We start from the raw sequence: 23,500 nt of genomic DNA on the forward strand, positions 1-23,500 counted from the left end.
GTGTGTGTGTGTGTGTATAGGAATGGTAGCTAGGTCCATTTTTTTGTGTGTATTTCTCAAAAAAAAGTCACATGCATCTTAAAGTAGTTGGCATTTTTATGCATTGCAGCTCAAAAACAAACAGACACTATTTTTTTGTTGAATCATCATCATCATATACCATCACGTTGCACCCTTTAAACACATTCATGTTAGCACATCCACACAAGTGCTAAAACGGCACAGACTTCTCCATAGGTTAGTTGCTCAACACAAGAACGCCTGGGCGAGAGAGAGCAAGACAGAGAGATGGTCTGAAACAGTTCCGGAATAGAAGACAGAACTAGAATTCTAAAGGAACTCTGGATGGAAGTGGAATTTTGGGTAGAATCATTTTCAGATTGTTTCCCTTCCTCCTTATATGAATGTCAAGGTTATTTATTTTTGTTCCCTGACAAGATCCTACTATAGGTTCAACAAAGCTCACCAACGCAGACAATCAATGTGTTCCCTTAAAAACAGCAAACGTATTATATTACTATAATTAATAATCATCTCATAACATGTGGTCCATATACAAAACATTTTAAAACAGCCATTTATTTAAAAGCAAATTCATGTCCCCCAAATGGCACCCTATTCCCTATGTAGTGCGCTAATTTTGACCAGAGCCGATATGCACTATATATAGGGAATCGGTTGCCATTTGGCAACGCAACCCTAGTCTGATCAAAAGTAATCTGGTCAGTGATGTTTTGATGTTTAATTGCATCCCCAGCTATAAAAAGGCTTGAGATGTGTTCTGACCTGCCTCTTTTGAGAGAAATGTCAAGGTCAAATCAGACCTGGGTTCTAAAACTATTTCAAATACTTAAAGTCGAGCTTGATTAAGCTTCCTGGCACAATGGAACCAATAGAATGGTCTCCAGGCAGGCCAAAGCAAACGCGGGAAGTACTTGAAGGATTTTCAGATACTATTTGAACCCAAATCTGGGTTACATTATAGTAGTAATAATAGATCAATCTTCCAGCCAAAAGTGGAATGATTTTCACAGAGCTAATATACATTACGGTTGCAATATTCCGGTAACTTCCCCAAAATTCCCAGGTTATCCTAAAATAGTTGTATAACCCCAGGAATCAGACAGGATTTAACAACAAATCCAGAATCCACCATACAGGATTTCTGGAAAACTTGAGAATTTTGGGAAAGTTCATTTTGCAACCTTAAACCATCATGATAATATACAATTAATGTCAGCAATGATTTGAATTCAGTAGTACCAGAACGTCAAAGGTGTGAATCTCATCGGACCCCCCGCTTAACCCAAACCCCTCCATTTACCCCCTCCCCATACACATCCACATCACAAACCCCCTTTCCTCCCCCTGCACCTGGAACCCAAAGAGTCTTTGTCTGTAGCCTGATAAAGTGTTGTGAGCAGAGTACCCTGCTGTCACTATGCCAGACCCATCTCCTCTAGAACACTCCTGGGTGATTCATCCTCCTGTAGGGGGAGATAGAGAGAAGGGGAACAGCATAGAATTACATTTTACAAGTCTAGAATGTACATTATTACATTATGAGGGTCTATGACCTCATCCCCTCTTGAAATTCAGCAGTATCTCTGTGGGGAACAGATGCTCTGACAGGATAATGATTACCACCACTGTACAACACAAAAAACATAGATCATTCATTCTAAGGTAGAGTCCTAGCAAGTATGGTAGGGAGAACTCCAAAATACACAGATTGAGGTCGAGTGAGATCCAAACGTTGGTTAAAAACAGCCATTCAATAGTTTGAAGTATGAATAACACTGGTTAGCTGGAGTTTCACATTATTTTTAATAAGAGATCACTTCTTCCTCCTGTGGTGTGTGTGTGTGTGTGTACCTCCTGCAATAGGTCGGCCTGTTCGATGGCCTTAAGTACACTCTTCTTGGACGTGTCCTGGATCTCTCCCCCGATCAGAAACTCATCCAGTATAAAGTAGGCCTTCTCAAAGTTAAAGATGATGTCCAGCTCACAAACCTGCCAGGGTGAACGCACACACGCAGGGAGGAATCAGAATCACCTTTATTTACTAAGTACACTTACATAAAAACACAGAATTTGAGGGGAGAGAGGGTTTAAGAGAGGGATGGTGACCATTACAGTCCATTCAGAAAGTTCAGACCCCTTCACTCTTTGCCACATTTTTGTTACGTTACAGCCTTATTCTAAAATTGATTAAATAAACAAAAATCCTCAGCAATCTACACACAATATCCCATTGTGATAAAGCAAAAACAGATTTTGAAATGTTTGCAAATTACGAATAAAAAACAGAAATACCTTATTTTACATACATGTTCAGACCCTTTGCTATGAGACTCAAAATTGAGCTCAGGTGCATCCTGTTTTCATTGATCATCCTTGAGATGTTTCTACAACTTGGAGTCCAATTAAACTGATTGGACATGATTTGGAAAGGCACACACCTGTCTATATAAATTCCCACAGTTGACAGTGCATGTCAGAGCAAAAACCAAGCCATGAGGTCGAAGAAATTGTCCGTAGAGCTCCGAGACGGGATTATGTCGAGGCACAGATCTGGGGAAGGGTACCAACAAATGTCTGCAACATTGAAGGTTCCCAAGAACACAGTGGCCTCACTCATTCTTAAATGGAAGAAGTTTGGAACCTTCCCAGAGCTGGCCACTCGGCCAAACTGAGCAATCGGGGGAGAATGGCCATGGGAGGGTCACGGACAGAGCTCTATAGTTCCTCTGTGGAGATGGGAGAACCTTCCAGAAGGACAACCATCTCTGCAGCACTCCACCAATCAGTTCTTTATGGTAGAGTGGCCAGACAGAAGCCACTTGACAGTAAAAGGCAGATGACAACCCACTTGGAGTTTGTCAAAAGGCACCTAAATGACTCTCAGACTATGAAAAACAAGATTCTCAGGTCTGATGAAACCAAGATTGAACTTTTTGGCCTGAATGTCAAGCGTCACGTCTGGAGGAAACCTGGCACCATCCCTACAGTGAAGCATGGTGGTGGCAGCAGCATCATGATGTGGGGATGTTTATAAGCAGCAGGTACTGGGAGACTAGTTAGGATCGAGGCAAAGAAACAGAGCAAAGTGCAGAGTTCCTTTTTTAATTTTGTTTAAAAAAAAAACTTTTTCGTGGTATCCAATTGTTGTAGTAGCTACTATCTTGTCTCATCGCTACAACTCCCGTACGGGCTCGGGAGAGACGAAGGTTGAAAGTCATGCATCCTCCGATACACAACCCAACCAGCCGTACTGCTTCTTAACACAGCGCGCATCCAACCCGGAAGCCAGCCGCACCAATGTGTCGGAGGAAACACCGTGCACCTGGCCACCTTGGCTAGTGCACACTGCGCCCAGCCCGCCACAGGAGTCGCTGGTGCGCGATGAGACAAGGACACCCCTACCGACCAAGCCCTCCCTAACCCGGACGACGCTAGGCCAATTGTGCGTCGCCCCACGGACCTCCCGGTCGCGGCCTGTTACAACAGAGCCTGGGCGCGAACCCAGGGACTCTGATGGCATAGCTGGCGCTGCAGTACAGCGCCCTTAACCACTGCGCCACCCGGGAGGCCCCAGTACAGAGTTCCTTGATAAAAACCTGCCCAGAGCACTCAGGAACTCAGACGGAGGTGAAGGTTCACCTTCAAAACAGGACAACGACCCTAAGCACACAGCCAAGACAACGCAGGAGTGACATCAGGACAAGTCTCAATGTCCTTGAGAGGGCCTACCAGAGCCTGGACTTGAACTCGATCGAACAGCTCTGGACACACCTGAAAATAGCTGAGCAGTGACGCTCCCCATCCAACCTGGTAGAGCTTGAGAGGATCTGCAGAGAAGAATGGGGCAAACTCCCCAAGTACAGTGTGTTCCAAACTTGTAGCGTCATACGCAAGAAGACTCAAGTCTGTAATCACTGCAAAAGGCGCTTCAACAAAGTACTGAGTAAAGGGTCTGGATACTTATATAAATGTGATATTTCCATTTTTTTGTGGAATAAATTGCAAAAAAATTTGAGAAACCTGTTTTGATTCATCATTATGTGGTATTATTTGTAGATTTAGGGGGAGGGGCACAGAGCCAGGAGAGGGGCACAGAGCCAGGAGAGGGGCACAGAGCCAGGAGAGGGGCACAGAGCCAGGAGAGGGGCACAGAGCCAGGAGAGGCATTTGGCCACAGGAGTGAACAAAAAAAAGCGAGAGGGTTGGCTACAGGAGAGGAGGATGAGAGAGTTGGCAATAGAATAAAAGATGGTGAAGAAGAGTGAGGGATGAGAAAGAGAGAGAAGAAAGAATAGGAAAATAGAGTGATAAAAATATAGAGTAGGAGTGAGAGAGCAAAAGAGAGGGTGGAGAAACAGCGTGAGGGTTGAGAGAAAGAGCTGGAGTGACTCACACTGCCGAAGTACTTATCCAGCAGCTCTACGAAGCGGTGGATGACCTCCAGAGTAATGAGCTCGTTGTCCTGCTCTTCCACCGCACAGCAGAAATACAGACTGGCATACCTGACACACACACCTGTTGTGTTACTGAAGATCAACACACCCACACTTTAATCGTTGAGGTTAACTAAGGTGTTCCGCAGGAGGGAATAACCGGGGAATCTAGAACCCGCCAACCAGGACTTCTGGAAAACCTGGGAATTCAGGGAAAGTTAACAGAATTTTGCAAACCTAGGTTTAGCTGAGAATAAAAGGTCCTGGGGGAATCTCTGGAGCGCCAGTCCAGTCCGTAACCCAGGAAAACTACGAACTACTGAAAGAGAATCTTGATATGCTGCTGTTAACAATGCCAATCTATGCAGTGTAGCAGCTAAATCCTCAGCCTTTCTACCAAAGAAGTGGCGGGTGGCTCTTTGTTATTGTTTGAATGCAGATTGCCTCTAATGACTCAAGTCTATGCAGTGTAGTCAGACAATTCAAGGGGTGTGATATTCAAAATGGCATGTGCCAGTCTTATACACCATAGTGTGTGCATCTGTGTGTTAGAGCATTAGAGAAGCCAGCTCGTTGGCTCCCTCCCCTGGCCAGAAACAGGTACTGCACGACTGCAGCGCACAATTAGACGCTTCGACAGAATCACTGAGCATCAAAGCAATCACACACCAAGGATACTGACGGCCGAGAGATATTTAGTACATCTGTCCATTGTCGGCAGTAAATGTTTTGTTCACTCAAATCATTTTCTGTCTGCCTAGATAGCTTAAGAAAGCAACGCTGTTTGGCTTATGCCCACTTCTAAATATGTAGTTAGCTAATGTTGGCTAACTAGCAAGCTGCGCTAATGTTGATAGCTAGCTAAAATGTGTAGTAAGTCCTTGTTGTGGCCATCTGGCTCGTATCAACATTATCATTAAAGCAAAGGATTTGTTCTTGCAAGTGCACATTATCAAACCTAACAAAAAAATAGGATTTGTGCGCAAAACTCCTAAGCTAAATGTAAAAGACAAAGACTTGCTTTATAAAAACAATTAAGCAGCATACTTTAGCAGCATAATTTATTTAAGTTAGTCCGGGCTCTCCAATTGGCTCAGTTAAATTGTCGACCACTGACAGGCACGTTCTTTGTTCTAGTAAAAGAAGGAAAGGCCTACTACTGTGATAAATACCCATCGACCCGTCAGGTCTCGGTGTGTCTAACCTCTAAGCTACGGTGGGATCCTATGGGCAGCTTTAACCCAGAGTGCTGTGTGTGAACAATAAGCATAGCAACATGTTTTTTACTGACAAAGATTTTTTTAAACAGAACGTAAGTGAAGATTGGTTGTTATTCTCTGTCCGTTTGGGGGGGTTCCTGCACCAGTAAGGTGATAAGTCCATTTCACCACCAGAGTATAGTAGACTTGGTTTGCATCATGCCTTCTGCATGAGTGATGGAATGAGTGTTATAACAGAATCACGGAGCATCCGCTGTATTGAAACACACTGTACAATCTAAAACGCTGTCTGCTGTGAGACATCAGTGTTGGGAGAAAACAATACACATGCCTGAAAGACAGCCTGGAGCCTCTGTGCGATTCACTGTGATCACACACACAGTCATATCACGAGGTGACATTCTGTCTATTTTAACCCCCCGAACCACGTTTTAAGGACAATCATTAACGTCCCCCCTGGAAACACATTTGAATGGCAATTATCACCAGTAAAGTGGGGCCAGATGTTTTGATGGGGGGGGGGGGGGATGATTAGAACGTAACACCAAACACTGAGTCACTGGTTGACTCATCATTCCAACCATGACAACTCATTTTCGGAGACAGTTGTCATTTCAGAAGCTCATTCGACAATTAACACTTTCAAGATGGCCCCCTAGAGAAAGTGAGTACGCATCATTTCAGATACTAATGCACATATAGCTCACAGATAGCAGCCCATGGAGCACATGCTCAAGTGTGTGTGTGAACAGTGCATAGCGCCTACCTGCTGTTCCACACAACCATGAAAACATAGGTATACAACAAACAGTCTGTCCTTTTAGGGAAGTGTAGGATGTGGTACTGTACATGTAGGAGGTAATTATGTCATGAATATTATGAATGTATATCTACTGTGTGTGTTGAGACAGAGATATTCCAGTACCTCTTGTAGACGATCTTGAGGTCCCTCCACTCCAGGAAGCTGCTCATTTTGGGTTTGCGGGCCAGGACCACCTGCATCAGTTCCCTGACCATCTTCTTCTTGTCCCTCTCAGCCGTGGCAGTGTACCACTTCTGGAGACGCAGCTTCCCCTGCCGACTGAACAGCAGCATGAAACGCATCTATACAGGGGGAGGAGATAGCAAGACAATGAAATATATTGGTTGTCCAAGACTAGGTCTAATCTGTGTCTGCGAAACCAGGGAGCGTGGAGGAGGAAGCAGGGGGTATGATAGACAGATGCTACCAGAAGGGAGATCTAGGCATAATAAAGATAAATATTCAGTTGTTGGATCAATACTGGACACACACACACACCACACACAGTGAGTCTGATACATTAACAGCCTGCACTGGGATGATGGTAGAGCGCAGTGGGAGGGAAGGAGTGGAAGAAATGAGGGAGAGAGAGAGGAAGACAGAGAGCAAGGTGGGAGGGAGGAAGAAATGAGGGCGAGAGGAAGACCGACAGAGAGCAAGGTGGGAGGGAGAGAGCAGAAGACATGAGGAAAAACGATGGAGGAAGAGAGGAAGACAGACAGAGCCCTTACCTCATGACTCTCAAGTGCATTATTTTTTCAAAACATTTCCACAGGAGTCTACTGCAGGTATTTCTAAACTGGAGTAATGCTGTCCGGGGTACGCCGAATACAAATGTGATTTAAAAAAAAATCATTTTAAGAAATCATATATTTATTTTTCCCCTTCACATTTTCAAACAGTACATTTATATTTTCCAATGGGGCTATACATTTGGGTGAGGTCCCCCCCTCGCCTGAGTAGCCTCGTTTCACTGCCAAAAATGTAATTAAACCATCTAGTGTTCAGCTAAATAAAAACAATGTCAAATACAGGAAGCCTAATCAAATAATTAACACCCAATCACGTTAACCGTTACTCTCTCACGGGAAACCTTCACTCTCGCACAGACATTTAGAAATTAAACATGACAATTTGAAAAATGAGCCACGGGAGTTTGAGCGAGAATAAAGATGACTTTCGGGTAGCAAGACATGTATAAAAGGAACAGATACCATTAATAAGAAGGGGCTAGAAGAGTCTTATGGTGAGCTACCGAGTGGCTTGGACAGGCAAGCCCCCATACTATTGTAGAGCAGTGGCTTGGACAGGCAAGCCCCATACTATTGTAGAGCAGTGGCTTGGAGAGGCAAGCCCCATACTATTGTAGAGGAGTGGCAAGCCCCATACTATTGTAGAGGAGTGGCAAGCCCCATACTATTGTAGAGGAGTGGCTTGGACAGGCAAGCCCCATACTATTGTAGAGGAGTGGCTTGGACAGGCAAGCCCCATACTATTGTAGAGGAATTCATTATTGCTGCTGCCACGGATATGGCTGGGACAGTGTTGGGGGGGAAATAGCCCCCCTTCCCCCAAAAAACAACTATACAAACAATGTCTTCATCAAACACTGTTTCACAACGTACAGCAACATGGCAGGAGATGTTTTTAAACAATTACTGCTTCACATACAAGCCAGTGAATTATATGCGTTACAGCTGGATGAGTCAGCGTGCCTGGCACAGCTCCTGGTATATGTCCATTACATTCATGTTGGGTCAATTAAGGAAGACATCCTCTTCTGCAAACCACTGGAAACCAGGACAACAGGAGAGGATATTTTTAAAGTAGTGGACAGCTTTGTGACATCAAATGGACTTTGGTGGTCAAGATGTGTTGGTATCTGTACTGATGGCACAAAAGCCATGACAGGGAGACATAGTGGAGTGGTAACACGCGTGCACACAGTTGCTCCCGACGCAACTTGGGTACACTGCAGCATCCACCGAGAGGCTCTTGCTGCCAAGGGAATGCCTGACAGCTTGAAAGATGTTTTGGACACTACAGTGAAAATTGTTAACTTTGTTAAAGCAAGGCCTCTGAACTCTTGTGTATTTTCAGTATTATGCAATGATATGGGCAGCGAACATGTAACGCTTTTACAAGATACAGAAGTGCACTTGTTATCAAGGGGCAAAGTATTGATGTTTTTTTAATTGAGAGACGAGCTTAAAGTTCTTTACTGACCATCATTTTTCACTTGTCATCATGCAAGCAGTCAGACGAGTTTCTCACACGACTGGCCTAGGACATCCACTTTGTGCACGACTGGCCTAGGACATCCACTTTGTGCACGACTGGCCTAGGACATCCACTTTGTGCACGACTGGCCTAGGACATCCACTTTGTGCATGACAAGTCATTTTTCCAAAAACTGTTTACAGACAGATCATTTCAATATCACAATTTCAGTGGGTCAGAAGTTTACATACACTAAGTATGTAAACAGCTTGGAAAAATCCAGAAAATTATGCCATGGCTTCAGAAGCTTCTGATAAATTATGTCAATTGGAGGTGTACCTGTGGATATATTTCAAGGCCTTACTTCAAAGTCAGTGCCTCTTTGCTTGACATCATGAGAAAATCAAGAGAAATCAGCCAAGACCTCAGAAAAAAAACAATAATAATTGTAGACCTCCACAAGACTGGTTCATCCTTGGGAGCTATTTCTAAATGCCTGAAGTCACCACATTCATCTGTACAAACAATAGTAGCAAGTATAAACACCATGGGACCACGCAGCCGTCATACCGCTCAGGAAGAAGACGCGTTCTGTCTCCTAGAGATGTACTTTGGTGCAAAAAGTGCAAATCAATCCCAGAACAACAGCAAAGGACCTTGTGAAGAAGCTGGAGGAAACAGGTACAAAAGCATCTATATCCACAGTAAAAGAAGTCCTACATCGACATAACCCGAATGGCCGCTCAGCAAGGAAGAAGCCACTGCTCCAAAACCCCCATAAAAAAGCCAGACTACAGTTTACAACTGCACATGAGGAAAAATATTGTACTTTTTGGAAAAATGTCCTCTGGTCTGGTGAAACAAAAATAGAACTGTTTGGCCATAATAACCATTGTTGTTTTTGGACGAAATAGGGGGAGGCTTGCAAGCCGAAGAACACTATCCCAACCGTGAAGCACAGGGGTGGCAGCATCATGTTGTGGGGGTGCTTAGCTGCAGGGGGGACTGGTGCACTTCAAAGTAGATGGCATCACGAGGAAGGAAAATGATGTGGATATATTGAAGCAACATCTCAAGACATCGGTCAGGAGGTTAAAGCTTGGTCGCAAATGGCTCTTCCAAATGGACAACGACCCCAAGCACACTTCCAAAGTTTTGGCAAAATGGCTTAAGGACAACAGTCAAGGTATTCAAGTCAAGGTATTGGAGTGGCCATCACAAAGCCCTGACCTCAATAGTATAGAAGATTTGTGGGCAGAACTGAAATTTTTTTGACGAACAAATAAGGTTTTATATGTAAGATGGCTAAATAAAGTAGAGGTCAGCCGATTAATTGGAAGGGCCGATTTCAATATTTCATAACAATCGGAAATCGGTATGATTGGACACTGATTTTTTTACACCTTTATTTAATCTTTATTTCACTGGGCAAGTCAGTTAAGAACACATTTTCAATGACGGCCTAGGAACAGTGGGTTAACTGCCTCGTTCAGGGGCAGATCGACAGATTTTAACCGTGTCAGCCCGGGGGATCCCTTGTGTTCCTTGTTTGAGCCCAGGGAAGACGGAAGCTATACTGTTACACTGGCAATAATAAAGAGCCTATAAGAACATCCAATAGTCAAAGGTTAATGAAATACAAATGGTACAGAGTAGAGGTCGACCGATTCTGATTTCTCAACGCCGATAACGATTATTGGAGGACAAAAAAAAGCAGTACCCGATTTTTTTTTAACATATATATATATTTTTTAAAACATATATATATACACACACACACACACACACACACACACACACACTTTTGTAATAATGACAATTGCAACAATACTGAATGAACAATGTAACACTTATTTTAACTTCATATAATACATAAATAAAATCAATTTAGTCTCAAATAACATGAGAACATATGTTAAAACGAACCACCAGCCTTCATGGGTCTTCAATATTCCCAGTTAAGAAGTTTTAGAACACAAACACAGCTCTGAAGTGACAATGATACTGAAGAGTCTGCTTAGGAGACAAATACTGTCAACGGTTTGAATAAAAATAGAGTTTGAGTTACCTGTGATGAATGTTGAAAACAAAAACTGTAATTACTTTATGCAGGAAATTCTATTTTAATAATGGACATGGTAAGAATTGACTACCAAAGTGCGAGTCATAATTCCCATGACACCTTCTAGCAAAATCTGAAAAGCGGTTCCTTCATTCATTCATTTATTCCATAGGATATTTTTAGATTCACTTAAAATAAGGTCTGTGTTTCGTGTAGGCTTACACCACCTTGCCAATTTTATAACTGTGTAGATATCCATAGGACAAGGTAACTGATCAATATTGGCTAAATATAAGCAAAGATCATTTTTATGAAAGTATTTTGACAAACGTTACCTTATCCTAGTGAGATTCACACGGGTATCAAAACGCAGAGGCGGTTTAAGCACGAAACACAGACCTTATTTGAAGTAGATCTAGACATTCTCTATGGAAGACATGGTAACGGTAAAATAACGAAGGAAGCCCTTTCAAGTTCAGCCGCAAGTTATTACAGGAATTATAACGCGTCGACTATTTCTCTCTAAACCATATACCTTTGACTATTATGAGCCTGCTGCTGCCTACTACCCCTCAGTCAGACTGCTCTATCAAATCATAGACTTAACTATAATAAAACACACAGAAATACGAGCCTTAGGCCAAATCCGGAAACTATCACCTAGAAAACTAAACGTTCATTCCGTTCCGTATTTTATCTAACGGGTGGCATCCATGAGTCTAAATATGCCTGTTACATTGCACAACATTCAATGTTATGTCATAATTATGTAAAATTCTGGCAAAATAGTTCGCAAAGAGCCAGGCGGCCCAAACTGTTGCATATACACTGACTCTGCGTGCAATGAACGCAAGAGGTCACAATTTCACCTGGTTAATATTGCCTGCTAACCTGGATTTCTTTTAGCTAAATATGCAGGTTTAAAAATATATACTTTGTGTATTGATTTTAGGAAAGGCATTGATGTTTATGGTTAAGTACACATTGGAGCAATCAATGACAGTCGTTGATTGAATCCCCCGAGCTGACAAGGTAAAAAATATGTCGTTCTGCTCCTGAACGAGGAAGAACGTTCCTAGGCCGTCATTGAAAATTAGAATGTGTTCTTAACTGACTTGCCTAGTTAAATAAAGTTTAAAAAATAAAAATAATAAAATTAATCTTTTTTTACAAATCGGCGCCCAAAAATACCAATTTCCGATTGTTATGAAAATTTGAAATCGGCCCTAATTAAATCGGCCATTCCGATTAATCAGTTGACCTCTAGTATAGAGGGAAATAGTCCTATAATTCCTATAATAACAACAACCTAAAACTTCTTACCTGGGAATATTGAAGACTCATGTTAAAAGGAACCACCAGCTTTCATATGTTCTCATGTTCTGAGTAAGGAACTTAAACATTAGCTTTCTTACATGGCACATATTGCACTTTTACTTCTCCAACACTTTGTTTTTGCATTATTTAAACCAAATTGAACATGTTTCATTATTTATTTGAGGCTAAATTGATTTTATTGATATATTATATTAAGTTAAAATAAGTGTTCATTCAGTATTGTTGTAATTGTTATAATTACAAAAAAATAAACAGGCCTATTAATCGGTATCGGCTTTTTTGGTCCTCCAAGAATCGGTATCGGCGTTGAAAAATCACAATCTGTCGACCTCTAAAATAAAGAGCAAAATTATTGATTATTATTATTTGTGCCCTGGTCCTATAAGAGCTCTGTCACCTCCCACGAGCCGGGTTGTGACAAAAATTCACTCATTCTTATGTTTAATAAAAATGTATTGATTAGTGTGTGTGGCAGGCTTACAAAGATGGCAAAAAAAATCATTTGAGAGTGCGCTAACCCTGGTGCTAGAAGGGGTACACAGCTGGATTTTGAAGGTTTGAAGGGGTACGGGACTCTAAAAAGGTTGGGAACCACTGGTCTACTGTATGCCCACAGTGTTAATATTGAGGAGGAACAACTGTCCAGTAGCAGAGATTGCTATAGAACACTGGAGCTCCCTGGCACCATGTGGATTGATGGAGCGTCAATCTCCTCAATACTAATGTAGCACAAACATTAACCCAGGTAGCATATGGCCCAACTCACACCAACCATTCTCATTAACTCTGGCGCGGATCTCATTCTCAACTCTAATACAGCCTGCCTACAACATTATCATATGTGAAAGTCACCTTCTAAAATTACCCCATAAACATATGTGCGTAGTGCACAATGCCTGCGTGTGTGTGCGTGAGTGGGTAAGAAAAAGAGAGAAAACAAGAAAGAACAGTGAAGATGTGAGAACTAAACAGTGTGTCCTCAGAGACACTACAGAGCGAGAGAGGCATGTGATGCGGTAGAAGCAGCCATGTTGTGTACAAGAATAGAATTCTCTTTGGGAGTATTCTTAGTCTCATCTGTGTCAGATCCTAAAATATGATGTGATGTTGCAGCAGCAGTCATAAGTCTGTCAATGGACTCACAGGTTTGTAACCTGGGCCCAGATCTCCTATGGTCGTTGTCGCATTTGGCATGACAATGACCATATATGAGTTGGCAAGACAGCGCAAACAGATTGGGAACCAGGCTAACATTCAATTTAGCCAACAGACTTGACAGAGCTCTTCTGTGTACAATATGTCCATGTAAAACACAATTAGAACTCAGAGACCCATCACTCTTCAAGAAGCAATGACCAGACAACCATAAATATTAGTTAGTTTAGTAATGAAATATTATTGACAGCAACTGTAAAAGTTCAACTGAGGCTAAAGCAAATAATATTAGATTGAAAGCTATACAGAGAACATCAGTAGTTAGTATCATCTCCCCTGTAACTATTCCGTAGGTCGTTGTTGTAAATGAGAACATGTTCTCAGTCAACTTACCTGGATTAAAGGGTTCAATTTAAAACATTTAAAAGTAGCCTGAGTGCCAGTCTGTCTGTGCCATCATGGCAACTCCTTGTCACTTAGTGCCAAACAAGGAGTTGCCATGATGGCACAAACAGACTGGCACTACGGATAGTTAGTTACCACGAAAAACACAGAAGCAAAGCTGAGCTATACATGATGTTAGGGACCAAATGTTAAATACACAGAACTAGACGAACCATACAAACTAGAGCTGGGTGATAGACAAAAATCCACTATAAATGAATTATCACGATAATTTGAACTTTAAGTTTATCACAATGTGTAAGTCTTTTTTATATTAACCATTAAAACTGTTACTGTTGTAGCTTTCAATTGTCCCATTAATTGTCCCATTGTAGCAAACTTACTTAATTTCAAACTCTACATTTATCTCGTAGAGCCCTATAGGTTATTTATCATAACGATATTAAGAAAATGTTCAAGATAAGTGTTTGGTTGGTGTCGATCATTTTTGGTTCATCGTCCCAGCTCTAGTACAAACTATTCACACCAATCAATAATACAGACTACTTGGGCTATGCTAGTTCCACTTTACTTACAGTCAAACCCGCTCAGTGCTTTCTCTCTAGTATAAATCTGACAGAGAAGAGACACGGAAGGGGTGTTATGTCCTGTAGTAGGATACTGGTGACATGGAGACAGCATTTCCCATTTGTATTGGAGTGTACTGATGAAAGGAGTGTTTATAAAGTTGACAAAGGCGGACATGATCTAACAGTCAACAGTTCATCATTCTGTCCACACTTGTACAATAAAAGGTATCAGGGCAGCAATACAATAGGTAGTTAGCCTAACTGACTGACAAACAGGTCCGCAACAGAGAAACGAGTGCCTGAATAGCCCATTTAAATCAAAACACATTGTTCATTTGTATCATTGCAGGTATCTAGATAGATTTTTGTCTAATCACTATAGTATCTGGCTAAGCAAATATCAAAGGTTAGTTTGAAGGCTCGAAGCTAACTTGCTAACTAATGAGTATACAGCTTGCTGGCGAAGTTACAATTTATATTAGATACAATTCGAATGTACAGCCTGTCTATCAGCACGCAGTTACCTGTATTTTAGCATTAACCACTTTACATTGCTAACTAGGTAACACAGTTCAACTGTCAGTTGGCCAACCGGCTGCTTCCTGAAACCATACACTTTGCTAGCTAATGAGCTAGCAGGTTAGCTTTAGCTAGGCAACTTATTTTATGGCGATACTATCGCCGACAATTACTTACCATTTTATCGGGTTCTCGACGCAAATATTAACGCGTGTCTTCCTATATGAAATGACTTGATTTGGTTTTAAACGCAGCAAGCGTCAACCCTCCATCTCTGTTTCAGCAGAACAGTACGGCTAACGCGAACAACCCGTTCGGCAAGTCAACTAGCTAGTAGTAGGAAAGAATCCGGTGACTGACGTCAGCACGCTGAACATGCGCATTGCGCATTTTGAGGCAACCGTTTTGTAGCCAGGCCAACTCGCTAGATTTTTTACATTTTAATGTATTGCAACAATAATAACAATAATACACATCTATACAGGGACAATCCTGTGAATACAGTGAAAAAATAAAATACTAAAACACCAGGCGAACCGCCCCCACCACACACGCACAAAATGAATACCCTTGTCAAACCAAAGGCCTTTGAAAATGGCTTTCCTGATCATTTTAATTTTAATAACTCTATTATTCCAAATCAATGTTTTATGAGGGGAAAAATTGTGCAGAAAAATCAAATTTACTGATGAAACTTATACAATCTCACAGGTAATTATGGAGGGTCAAAATCACATTTCATTTCAAGTCCACCAAGTTAATTAAACAGACTGTTAGGGATATGATACCGCACAGCGGCAGGATTAGACAGACGTAATTTTAACAATTAATTCTAAAAGCACCCACTAACGACTCAAAATCAATAGCCTGTAAACCTCCACGATCATAGTCTTTCACTAATTGAGATTTCCGAATAGAATGCTTTTTATTCCTCCAAACAAATCTAAGTATAACAGAATTGACGTTTTTAAATGTTATTAGAATAAATAAAAAGGGACTGACTTGGGTAAATGATTCTAGAAAAACCATCAGTCTTGAACAAAAGAATTACAACCCAAAATGTAGATATTGTCACATCTGCTCCTGCTACACCCTCTGGTGTTCATCTGGTGTCTTCTTGACCTGCAGTTACTCCCCCTGTACACTCTCTCTTTCTCCCTCTCCCTCTCTGTGTGATTGTGTGGTTGGAGACAGGTGTGCTGGAGTCAGAGCAGATCTCTACCAGCTGCAACTCGTTCCATAATCAAGAGCTCTACAAATACTCAGTCCTGCCACTTCTACTCTGCCAGATTGTAATCTCTGCTCAGTCAGTTCATGATTCTAGCAATTTATGATTATGGAAGATCCTGTTACGCCGCTTTGCCTGACACCTTGCCTGACACCTTGCCTGACACCTTGCCTGACACCTTGCCTGACACCTTGCCTGACACCTTGCCTGACACCTTGCCTGACACCTTGCCTGACACCTTGCCTGACACCTTGCCTGACACCTTGCCTGACACCTTGCCTGACACCTTGCCTGACACCTTGCCTGACACCGTTTATCCTCTCATTGCAGTTTACTACTCTGTCTCCTGTTCCACATCTCACCACCCAACTACCTTGCTCTGGATTTTACTCACCACCACTACCTTGAACACCCCTCAGGACCTGTTTACCCTCTACTACTCAGCTAACTTCAACCTCAGTCTCCACATCTGGTTTATCTGCAACTCATCTGAGCTTCCCTGGATCTGCACTCCATATCTCTGTAACACATATTTTGGTTCATTCATCCCTGTTTCCTCATCTGAGTCTGCCTTTGGGTTCCCCTGTGTCGCCCCACTTTACAGATATCATTTTGCAGCCACTGACTTAATGAGACTCGTGGAATTAATCCTGTTATCGATGTTCAACAATTCTCCATCTGAAAGGTTTTTGGTGATGACAATACCAAAATATTTAACTTTTTATTAGGTATGGTGGAAATGTTGATGGACTCACAGCAATGAATTGGCATGAGATCACATTTGTTAAGGTTGAGAGTCAACCCAGAGGCCATGGACAATATCTTGATTCTGTCAATAGCCAAGGGAATAACAGCCCTATCCTTTAGGAAAGGGTGGTATCTTCTGCAAATCGACTGATATTTGTATCTTTACCAAAAAAATGCAGATCCCTTTTAAATGATCATAATTGTTAAGAAATACAGCTAGTAAATCTGTGGCTTAAATAAAAGAGGGGAGATTGGACAACCCTGTCTAATTCCTCTAGCGCTAGAGAAATGTAGGGATGTGCCATTACTCAACCACTGAACTGCTCGTATCATTCTACATCATTCCTTATCAATTTACAGAAATTCTCCCTGAACTCAAAAGTAGAGAGTTAGAAATAAAAAGTTGTTTTAAAGTGGCAAAAGTCTTTTAAAAAAAACATATGAAGCCATCATCTTCTATGAATTCACTGTAATCTAAAATATTTAAAACCAATTGTACATGGTTATGAATACTCCTTCCTTTAAGGCTGATTGAGTTTCACTGATCTTATCAAGGCCTTGTTTCAGCTTATTGGCATAGTCATGGGCTAGTAATTTGAAGTCTGTTGCCAATAACTTGACTGGTCTCCAATTGTCCAGGTAAAGAGTTGTTTGGGTATAATAACTATTAGTCCCTGTCTCAACACGCTAGATCTAGGCCTATTTCAAGCTATTACGTTAGTAAAACTAACTGTAGACATCAAGTGCATTCATTTGCATTCATGAGTCGCCTATATTTTGTAATAAATCTGATTTGTTGTGCATGATGAGTATTCTTGGGAGGATCAGGGGCATGACATGTGGAGTGTCTCTCGCACGAGTTCAGTATGTTCGGGTGGTGTTGCCATGACAAACAAGACAGTTGATGATGTGGTTTCCATGGAAATTGAGTTCTTACGAAATGTTGGCCAAAATGTGTTCATTTAGTCAGAGATTTTTATAGATTTATACACAAGTTAAATTGGCGGTTTTATCAGAGGCTCTACATATTGCAGGCAATATTACATTGAGGCCTGCTCTGTTGCCTACATTTAGTGTAACCACAACATGCAGGCTGCACACAGCTTATCTCACACTGTGGGGCCTATTTTATTGTATTCAGAATCTGAATTAAAACCAATATTTCTGCATCCAACTACTCCAATTGAATAATTGATTTTCTAAGTCACTGTTCATGTTATGGACACAAGAGGTCGACACTAATATGCAAACATTTTAAATTGTAGGCGTCAACACATTAGTTTTTTTTAAAGTTGTCATTTTAATAAATATATAAATACTTTAAAAACACAACTTGTTGGAACAAGCAGAGCAATACAGAACAATACAAATAAAATTCATACATCTTTTTTTCCCATTCAATCATTTTCCCTTCATGTCAATTTCATTTTCAACCATACCAATTGCTCACATTACAATTAAAAAAATATATCCCATAAGAACAAATAACAGATATATAAACTTTCACTTATCAAAATATATGCATTTTCCCCTTTCGGTAAGGTGGATATGTGTAATTAACTTGTAGTTAATGTCAAGGTCATAGATGTAACTATTCATGGTCGGTTTCAGTAGCAAGTTGATTGACAGGTATACCTGCCAATAGAATGATAGGAGTGTCCATGGTCATTGTGATCGAGTCGGTGTTTCAAGGGTTCCTATTGGTCACTAGTGTTGCTGGGGTTGGTTGACTTGACCCATGAACAGAACAGCACCTGGGATGGGAAAACAAATATATTTTATATTAGAGAAAGAACAAGTTAGGAAGTATGCCAATGTGTCAGAGGGACAAAGATAATTCCAACAAGATCATGCAGTATATGAATTTACTCGAACGTGTATGCACTTCTATAAAGAGGGCACAGCTAGCTAGACTTATGGTGAGTGGAGACAGTGGATAACCAAGGCTAACATATATATTTATTTTTACATAGATGGTGAAGTAGCAACTGGAGGCTGGTGGCACCTTATTTGGGAAGGACGGGCTAGTGTTAATGACTGGAGTGGAATCAGCGGAATGGTATCAGATACATCAAACACGTGGTTTGCATGTGTTTTATGCCATTCCATTTGCTCCATTCCAGCCATTATTATGAGCCGTCTTCTCCTTAGCAGCCTCCACTGATGTAGGTATAGTAGGGGAAACTCACCTGTGGACTTGTGATGGATGAGGAAGAGGAAAGGTCTATTCATTGTGATCTCCTCTACAGCCATACGAGAGAACAGGATGGCAGCTGGAAAGAGGCAAAGACAGGAGAGGAGACGATGCAGTCAAAACGCAACTCAGATTACTATCATCAATTCATCTTTATGTGCCTCCCTATGATAGGCAATGCAGTCAAAACACAACTCTCTATTATTTATTATTGTAAAGTTAGCATCAATTGCTTAGGAATTACCATGGCATACATCCATATCACAGGAGGCTGCTGAGGGGAGGACGGCTCATAATCATGGCTGGAATGGACTGAATGGAATGGCATTGTATACCATCGTTGGATACCATTCCATCCATTCTGTTCCAGCCATTACTATGAGCCCGTCCTCCCCAATTAAGGCGCCACCAGCCGCCTGTGATCCATATAATAAATACTGAATTGAGTCTGTCATCAACATGTAGTCTATGGATCCTTTACCTGTGGCAGCTGATCCCTTGGTTCCCTCCTCGTTCACCTCAATCTTGACTTTCTGCAGTACCTTGGACACACACAGAGGCTGCTCAGCTGAAAGAGAGTGAGAGAACGAGAGGGAGGGAGGTTATATTCTTTTGTCTAAAAAGAATAAGAAAACATACAGTATATTTGTTGAACACTGATTATACAGAAGTGGAAGGCTAGTGTGGATATTGGAACGGAGCCCATCCTATTCCATAGGCCCTGAGTCGGGTCATAATAGTGCACTGTGTAGTAAACAGAGTGCCGTTTCAGACACCAAGCGCTAACTGATGAATAGTATGGTAAGGTACTCACTGGTGATGCGTGTGAAGTCTGCCTTGGCCAGGTTGAACATATCCCCCAACCCCATCCGGATTAGAATAGACTTCAGTTCCACCTCAGAGTCCAGGGTGAACCTAGGCAGGACCAGTTGACGTTTAACGCTCCTCATCTCCTGTCTCCACTGCTGCAGCCGCTGGGTGGTCAGCTCGCTACTGAGGGAGCTCACTGGCATCTCGGGCTCGAAAGGGGAGACCAGCAGCATGCTCAGGGACTCGCCTTCGTACGGAACCTCGATGACGTCGTAGTCCACGCCGTCGGGGGTCACAAACTCACCTGTAGAGGAGGAGAGGACAGATGGAGGTTGGAATAGTTTTGTTTTGATTGGTGGAGGTAGCAGTCATGATTGGTTTAAACACTGTAGCTGCTGGCTTGGGGCTGACTTGTAGGTATGGTTAAAGAGTACATAACCTAAGAGTCTTAACTGTAAAAGGGAGTCAATGGGAGATGTGAGTTACGCGCACAGATCTCATGTCCTGTGAGTGAGGTCTTCTTAAAGTAACACGAGTGTTTACACACAAAAAGGCTGGATTAAAAGGGAAACTCTAAAGTGTTTACAGTGCCGACGTGCTACCCACCGTATTTGAAGCGGTGTGTGAGCCTCATCATGGGTACGGGCACGGAGCTGCCGTTGGCACAGTGGAATAGCCTCTCCTCTGTCATCTTGGGGTCAAAGGGAACCTTCCATAGCCCCTGGAAGTGAAGGGCGTTCAGCAGGACCATACGGGTCTCATCGGTCAGAGCACCGGAAGACAGGAATGAAGGGATGGTACCTGGATGGAAAGAGAACAGAGAGGTATGGAGGTATGTTGAGACAGTGGGGTCAGTACTGACACAAATGTTTGATGCCATGGTAAAATTGACTAATAAAGTGTATTCCATTCTGTTCTGTTCCATTCTATTTTATTCTGTTCAATTCCATTCTATCATCATTCTGATGAATAATAAACTATCCTCCACTTTGTGTCATCTGTGTACTACTGTATCTCACCTGCAGTGTGGTCAGAGACCCAGGCGTTGATGATGTCCAGGGCCTGGTCTGGCCTGGAGAAGTCCAGCTGGTGAGGGGAGGCCTGGAAGGCTTTCCCCAGCCCCCTCCTGAAGCCTTTCTCCAGAGCCATCTTTCTCTCCACCATGACGCCGCTGGCCAGCTCCACTCCCTCCTCACTGGAGATGTCTCGCTGGAGAAGACGCTGCTGACGCGCCATCCCTCGCTCTGGAGGAGGACAGAAGGATTGATTAATTGATTTGAATTTCTGGTTAAAGGTACAAAGAAGGCTGGAGAGAGAGAGGAGGAGGAGGTAGAGGAGAGGAGAGAATGAATGAGTCACAATTGCATAGAGAGATGTTGAGATAGTAGGAATGAAATCTAATTTTATTCGTCACATGCTTCGTGGACTAACAGTGAAATGCTTACTTACTGGCCCTTCCTAACAATGCAGAGAGAAAGAAAATAGAGAAATAATGGAAAAGTAAAACAATAACAAAACTAGTAATAGATAAATGATAACTGAGCTATATACAAGGGGTACCAGCACAGAGTCGAATGTTGCTCATCACTAGAGTCTCTTTTTGTTATGAATATGTCAGCCTACGGTTATGTCATCGTCAAGGTCTCATTGTTAAGGTAAAGTCTACCATCTGTATCGCTTTGTAAATGTCCCCTGTGTTATCAGACACACAGCAGCCATTCTTCCTTGCCTTGTAGTGAGAAACCCAATTTGGCGTTCAGGGTCTTCAGGGTGTTGCCCCCAGCTCCCAGCTGAGCCATGGCCAGAATGGTGGCCACGCCGTAGGGGGAGAAGGCCAGGTTAGACCCCTTGGAGTTCTGGGCCACCTGGGAGAAGACCCGCATCCCAAAGTCTGTCTGTTTCTCCTGCAGGTTAGAGATGGCGGCTCCGGACAGTCCGAGGAAGAACCACACATACAGGCACAGCATCCTGGGGAGACATGGAGGAGAGGGGGAGGAGAAGGTTAGAGGTTAACAACATTATATACAGGTAAAGCATTCAAAGGAGAGAAGGAGGAGAGGAGAGAGTGATTAGTGAAATGACAGAGATCTAACAATATTGTATAAATGGAAATTAGGAGAGGAGAGGAGAGGAGAGGAGAGGAGGGGAGGGGAGAGGAGAGGAGAGGAGAGGAGAGGAGAGGAGAGGAGAGGAGAGGAGAGGAGAGGAGAGGAGAGGAGAGGAGAGGAGAGGAGAGGAGAGGAGAGGAGAGGAGAGGAGGATTAGTGAAATGATCAAAGGATCAAAGAAGAAAGATCACATTTGAAAATATGTCAGATTCTTAGCTGTACAAGAGTGTTACCCGAGGGGTTACGTATAAAAATGTTAATACCATATGTTTTCTTGAAACACCCAGGTCAGTTTTTGAGTCAGCATAAAATACCTTGCAGTTGGCACACTTTCTGCTGGCTAGCTATTCAAATTCAGAACCCTTTTAAAAAGCATTTCACAGCTTGTTTATAGCTAAATCTGTTTGTAGTTGAGCTAACTTCTCATTCCACCAGACTAGTACAACCAGAGGTATGTTACAACACTTCTGGAGGAAGGATAGTAAAATCAGAATAGTTCACATTCAGTCATATTCACGAGGCACAAACTGAAGGAAACGGACTAAAACTGGGAGGGACTATACCAGGACTTGTCCAATAGAAAATGTACATTTTACTGTTGGATTGCTATGGTGTGCACTAATTAATATGACCCTGGTTCTCAATGGAAAACAGACCTTGGCACAGAGACACAGTGAACCTGGCATTGGATTGCTGTGGGTACAGACAGACATGGGTGAGACAAAACAAGAGACAAGACACAGGTGCTAGACTTGAACATGCGGGTGTGAGACAGACAGAGGGGGAGAGAGAGAGGGAGAGAGAGTGAGAGAGAAGGGGGGAGAGAGAGAGTGAGAGAGCGAAAGGGAGCGAGGGAGCAAGATAGAGAGACGGAGAGAGAGAAAGAGAGACAGACAGACAGAATGTGAGCATGTGTGAGAGAGAAAGAGACAGAAGTGTGTTAGAAAGTAGATAGGATGAAGTTGAGCTGCTGAGCGGAGAGGGGGGGGGGGGGTAAGCAACCCTAAGTAACCCTAACCCTCTAACCCATCAAAGACCATGGCTTGTGCAGAACAGTCAGTACAAGAAGTGTTTCTTGCGGTTCCTACACTAGTGTTGTCTACTACTCCTCTACTCAGGCTCCCCCAGTTCAAACGTAATGGTCTGTAGGTTCTGTTTGTCCAACTTGACTCACCTCTCGACCTGTCAAAAGCCCTTTCACTGTGTGGTGACTGACATAGTGGCTGGAAAACACACAATAGCTGTGCCCCGGGACTTCTACAGACCAGTCTACTGAAGTATAGGCTTCAAATATTGACTCTTATACCATGGCATTGTTGAATACTCGTTTCTGATTGGCTTGAAGGGAAATAAAACTGTTACAACCTCTGAGATAGTTTATAGACACCCGCGGACAGACAGAAGGTAAATATATAAGTTTCCATTTAGTGATTTGTTACATAATAACAACAACAAATTACATTTCTAAGAAGTTTGCATGAGGGGCATATTCCAAAACCTGTTCTAAACAATAGAATAATCCAAACTCACTCTTAAATTGAAGTTGAAGTGTTGAAAGATGAACTAGTTGAAGATGATCTTGAGAGTTGCTTGAGAGTCTCTGCAATAGTAGTGGGTCAGTCTTTTCCCTGTCAGTTAGAAGAGAAGCACCGGTTGAGTGTGAGTG

At 42.4% G+C, this 23,500-nt stretch overlaps 2 protein-coding genes across 2 annotated transcripts; both read right to left on the reverse strand.

The window, feature by feature from the left end:
- Positions 1-1,335: 1,335 nt before the first annotated feature.
- LOC124007859 (AP-1 complex subunit sigma-1A-like) lies at positions 1,336-15,107 on the reverse strand. The gene is made up of 5 exons (XM_046318645.1): positions 14,925-15,107; positions 6,603-6,781; positions 4,418-4,526; positions 1,876-2,013; positions 1,336-1,487 (listed from the first exon to the last, which is right to left on the reverse strand). The coding sequence occupies exons 1-5, from the start codon at positions 14,925-14,927 to the stop codon at positions 1,440-1,442; spliced, it is 477 nt and encodes a 158-aa protein (XP_046174601.1). The 5' UTR covers positions 14,928-15,107; the 3' UTR covers positions 1,336-1,439.
- Positions 15,108-18,008: 2,901 nt separating this feature from the next.
- Positions 18,009-23,500, reverse strand: LOC124007850 (plasminogen activator inhibitor 1-like). The gene is made up of 8 exons (XM_046318632.1): positions 23,365-23,500; positions 21,456-21,694; positions 20,746-20,970; positions 20,333-20,527; positions 19,731-20,030; positions 19,398-19,484; positions 18,912-18,995; positions 18,009-18,476 (listed from the first exon to the last, which is right to left on the reverse strand). Exons 2-8 carry the CDS (start codon positions 21,691-21,693, stop codon positions 18,430-18,432), a joined length of 1,176 nt encoding a protein of 391 aa, XP_046174588.1. The 5' UTR covers position 21,694; positions 23,365-23,500; the 3' UTR covers positions 18,009-18,429.

This window comes from Oncorhynchus gorbuscha, linkage group LG21 (genome assembly GCF_021184085.1).
Source record: "Oncorhynchus gorbuscha isolate QuinsamMale2020 ecotype Even-year linkage group LG21, OgorEven_v1.0, whole genome shotgun sequence".
Taxonomy (NCBI): Eukaryota; Metazoa; Chordata; class Actinopteri; order Salmoniformes; family Salmonidae; genus Oncorhynchus; species Oncorhynchus gorbuscha.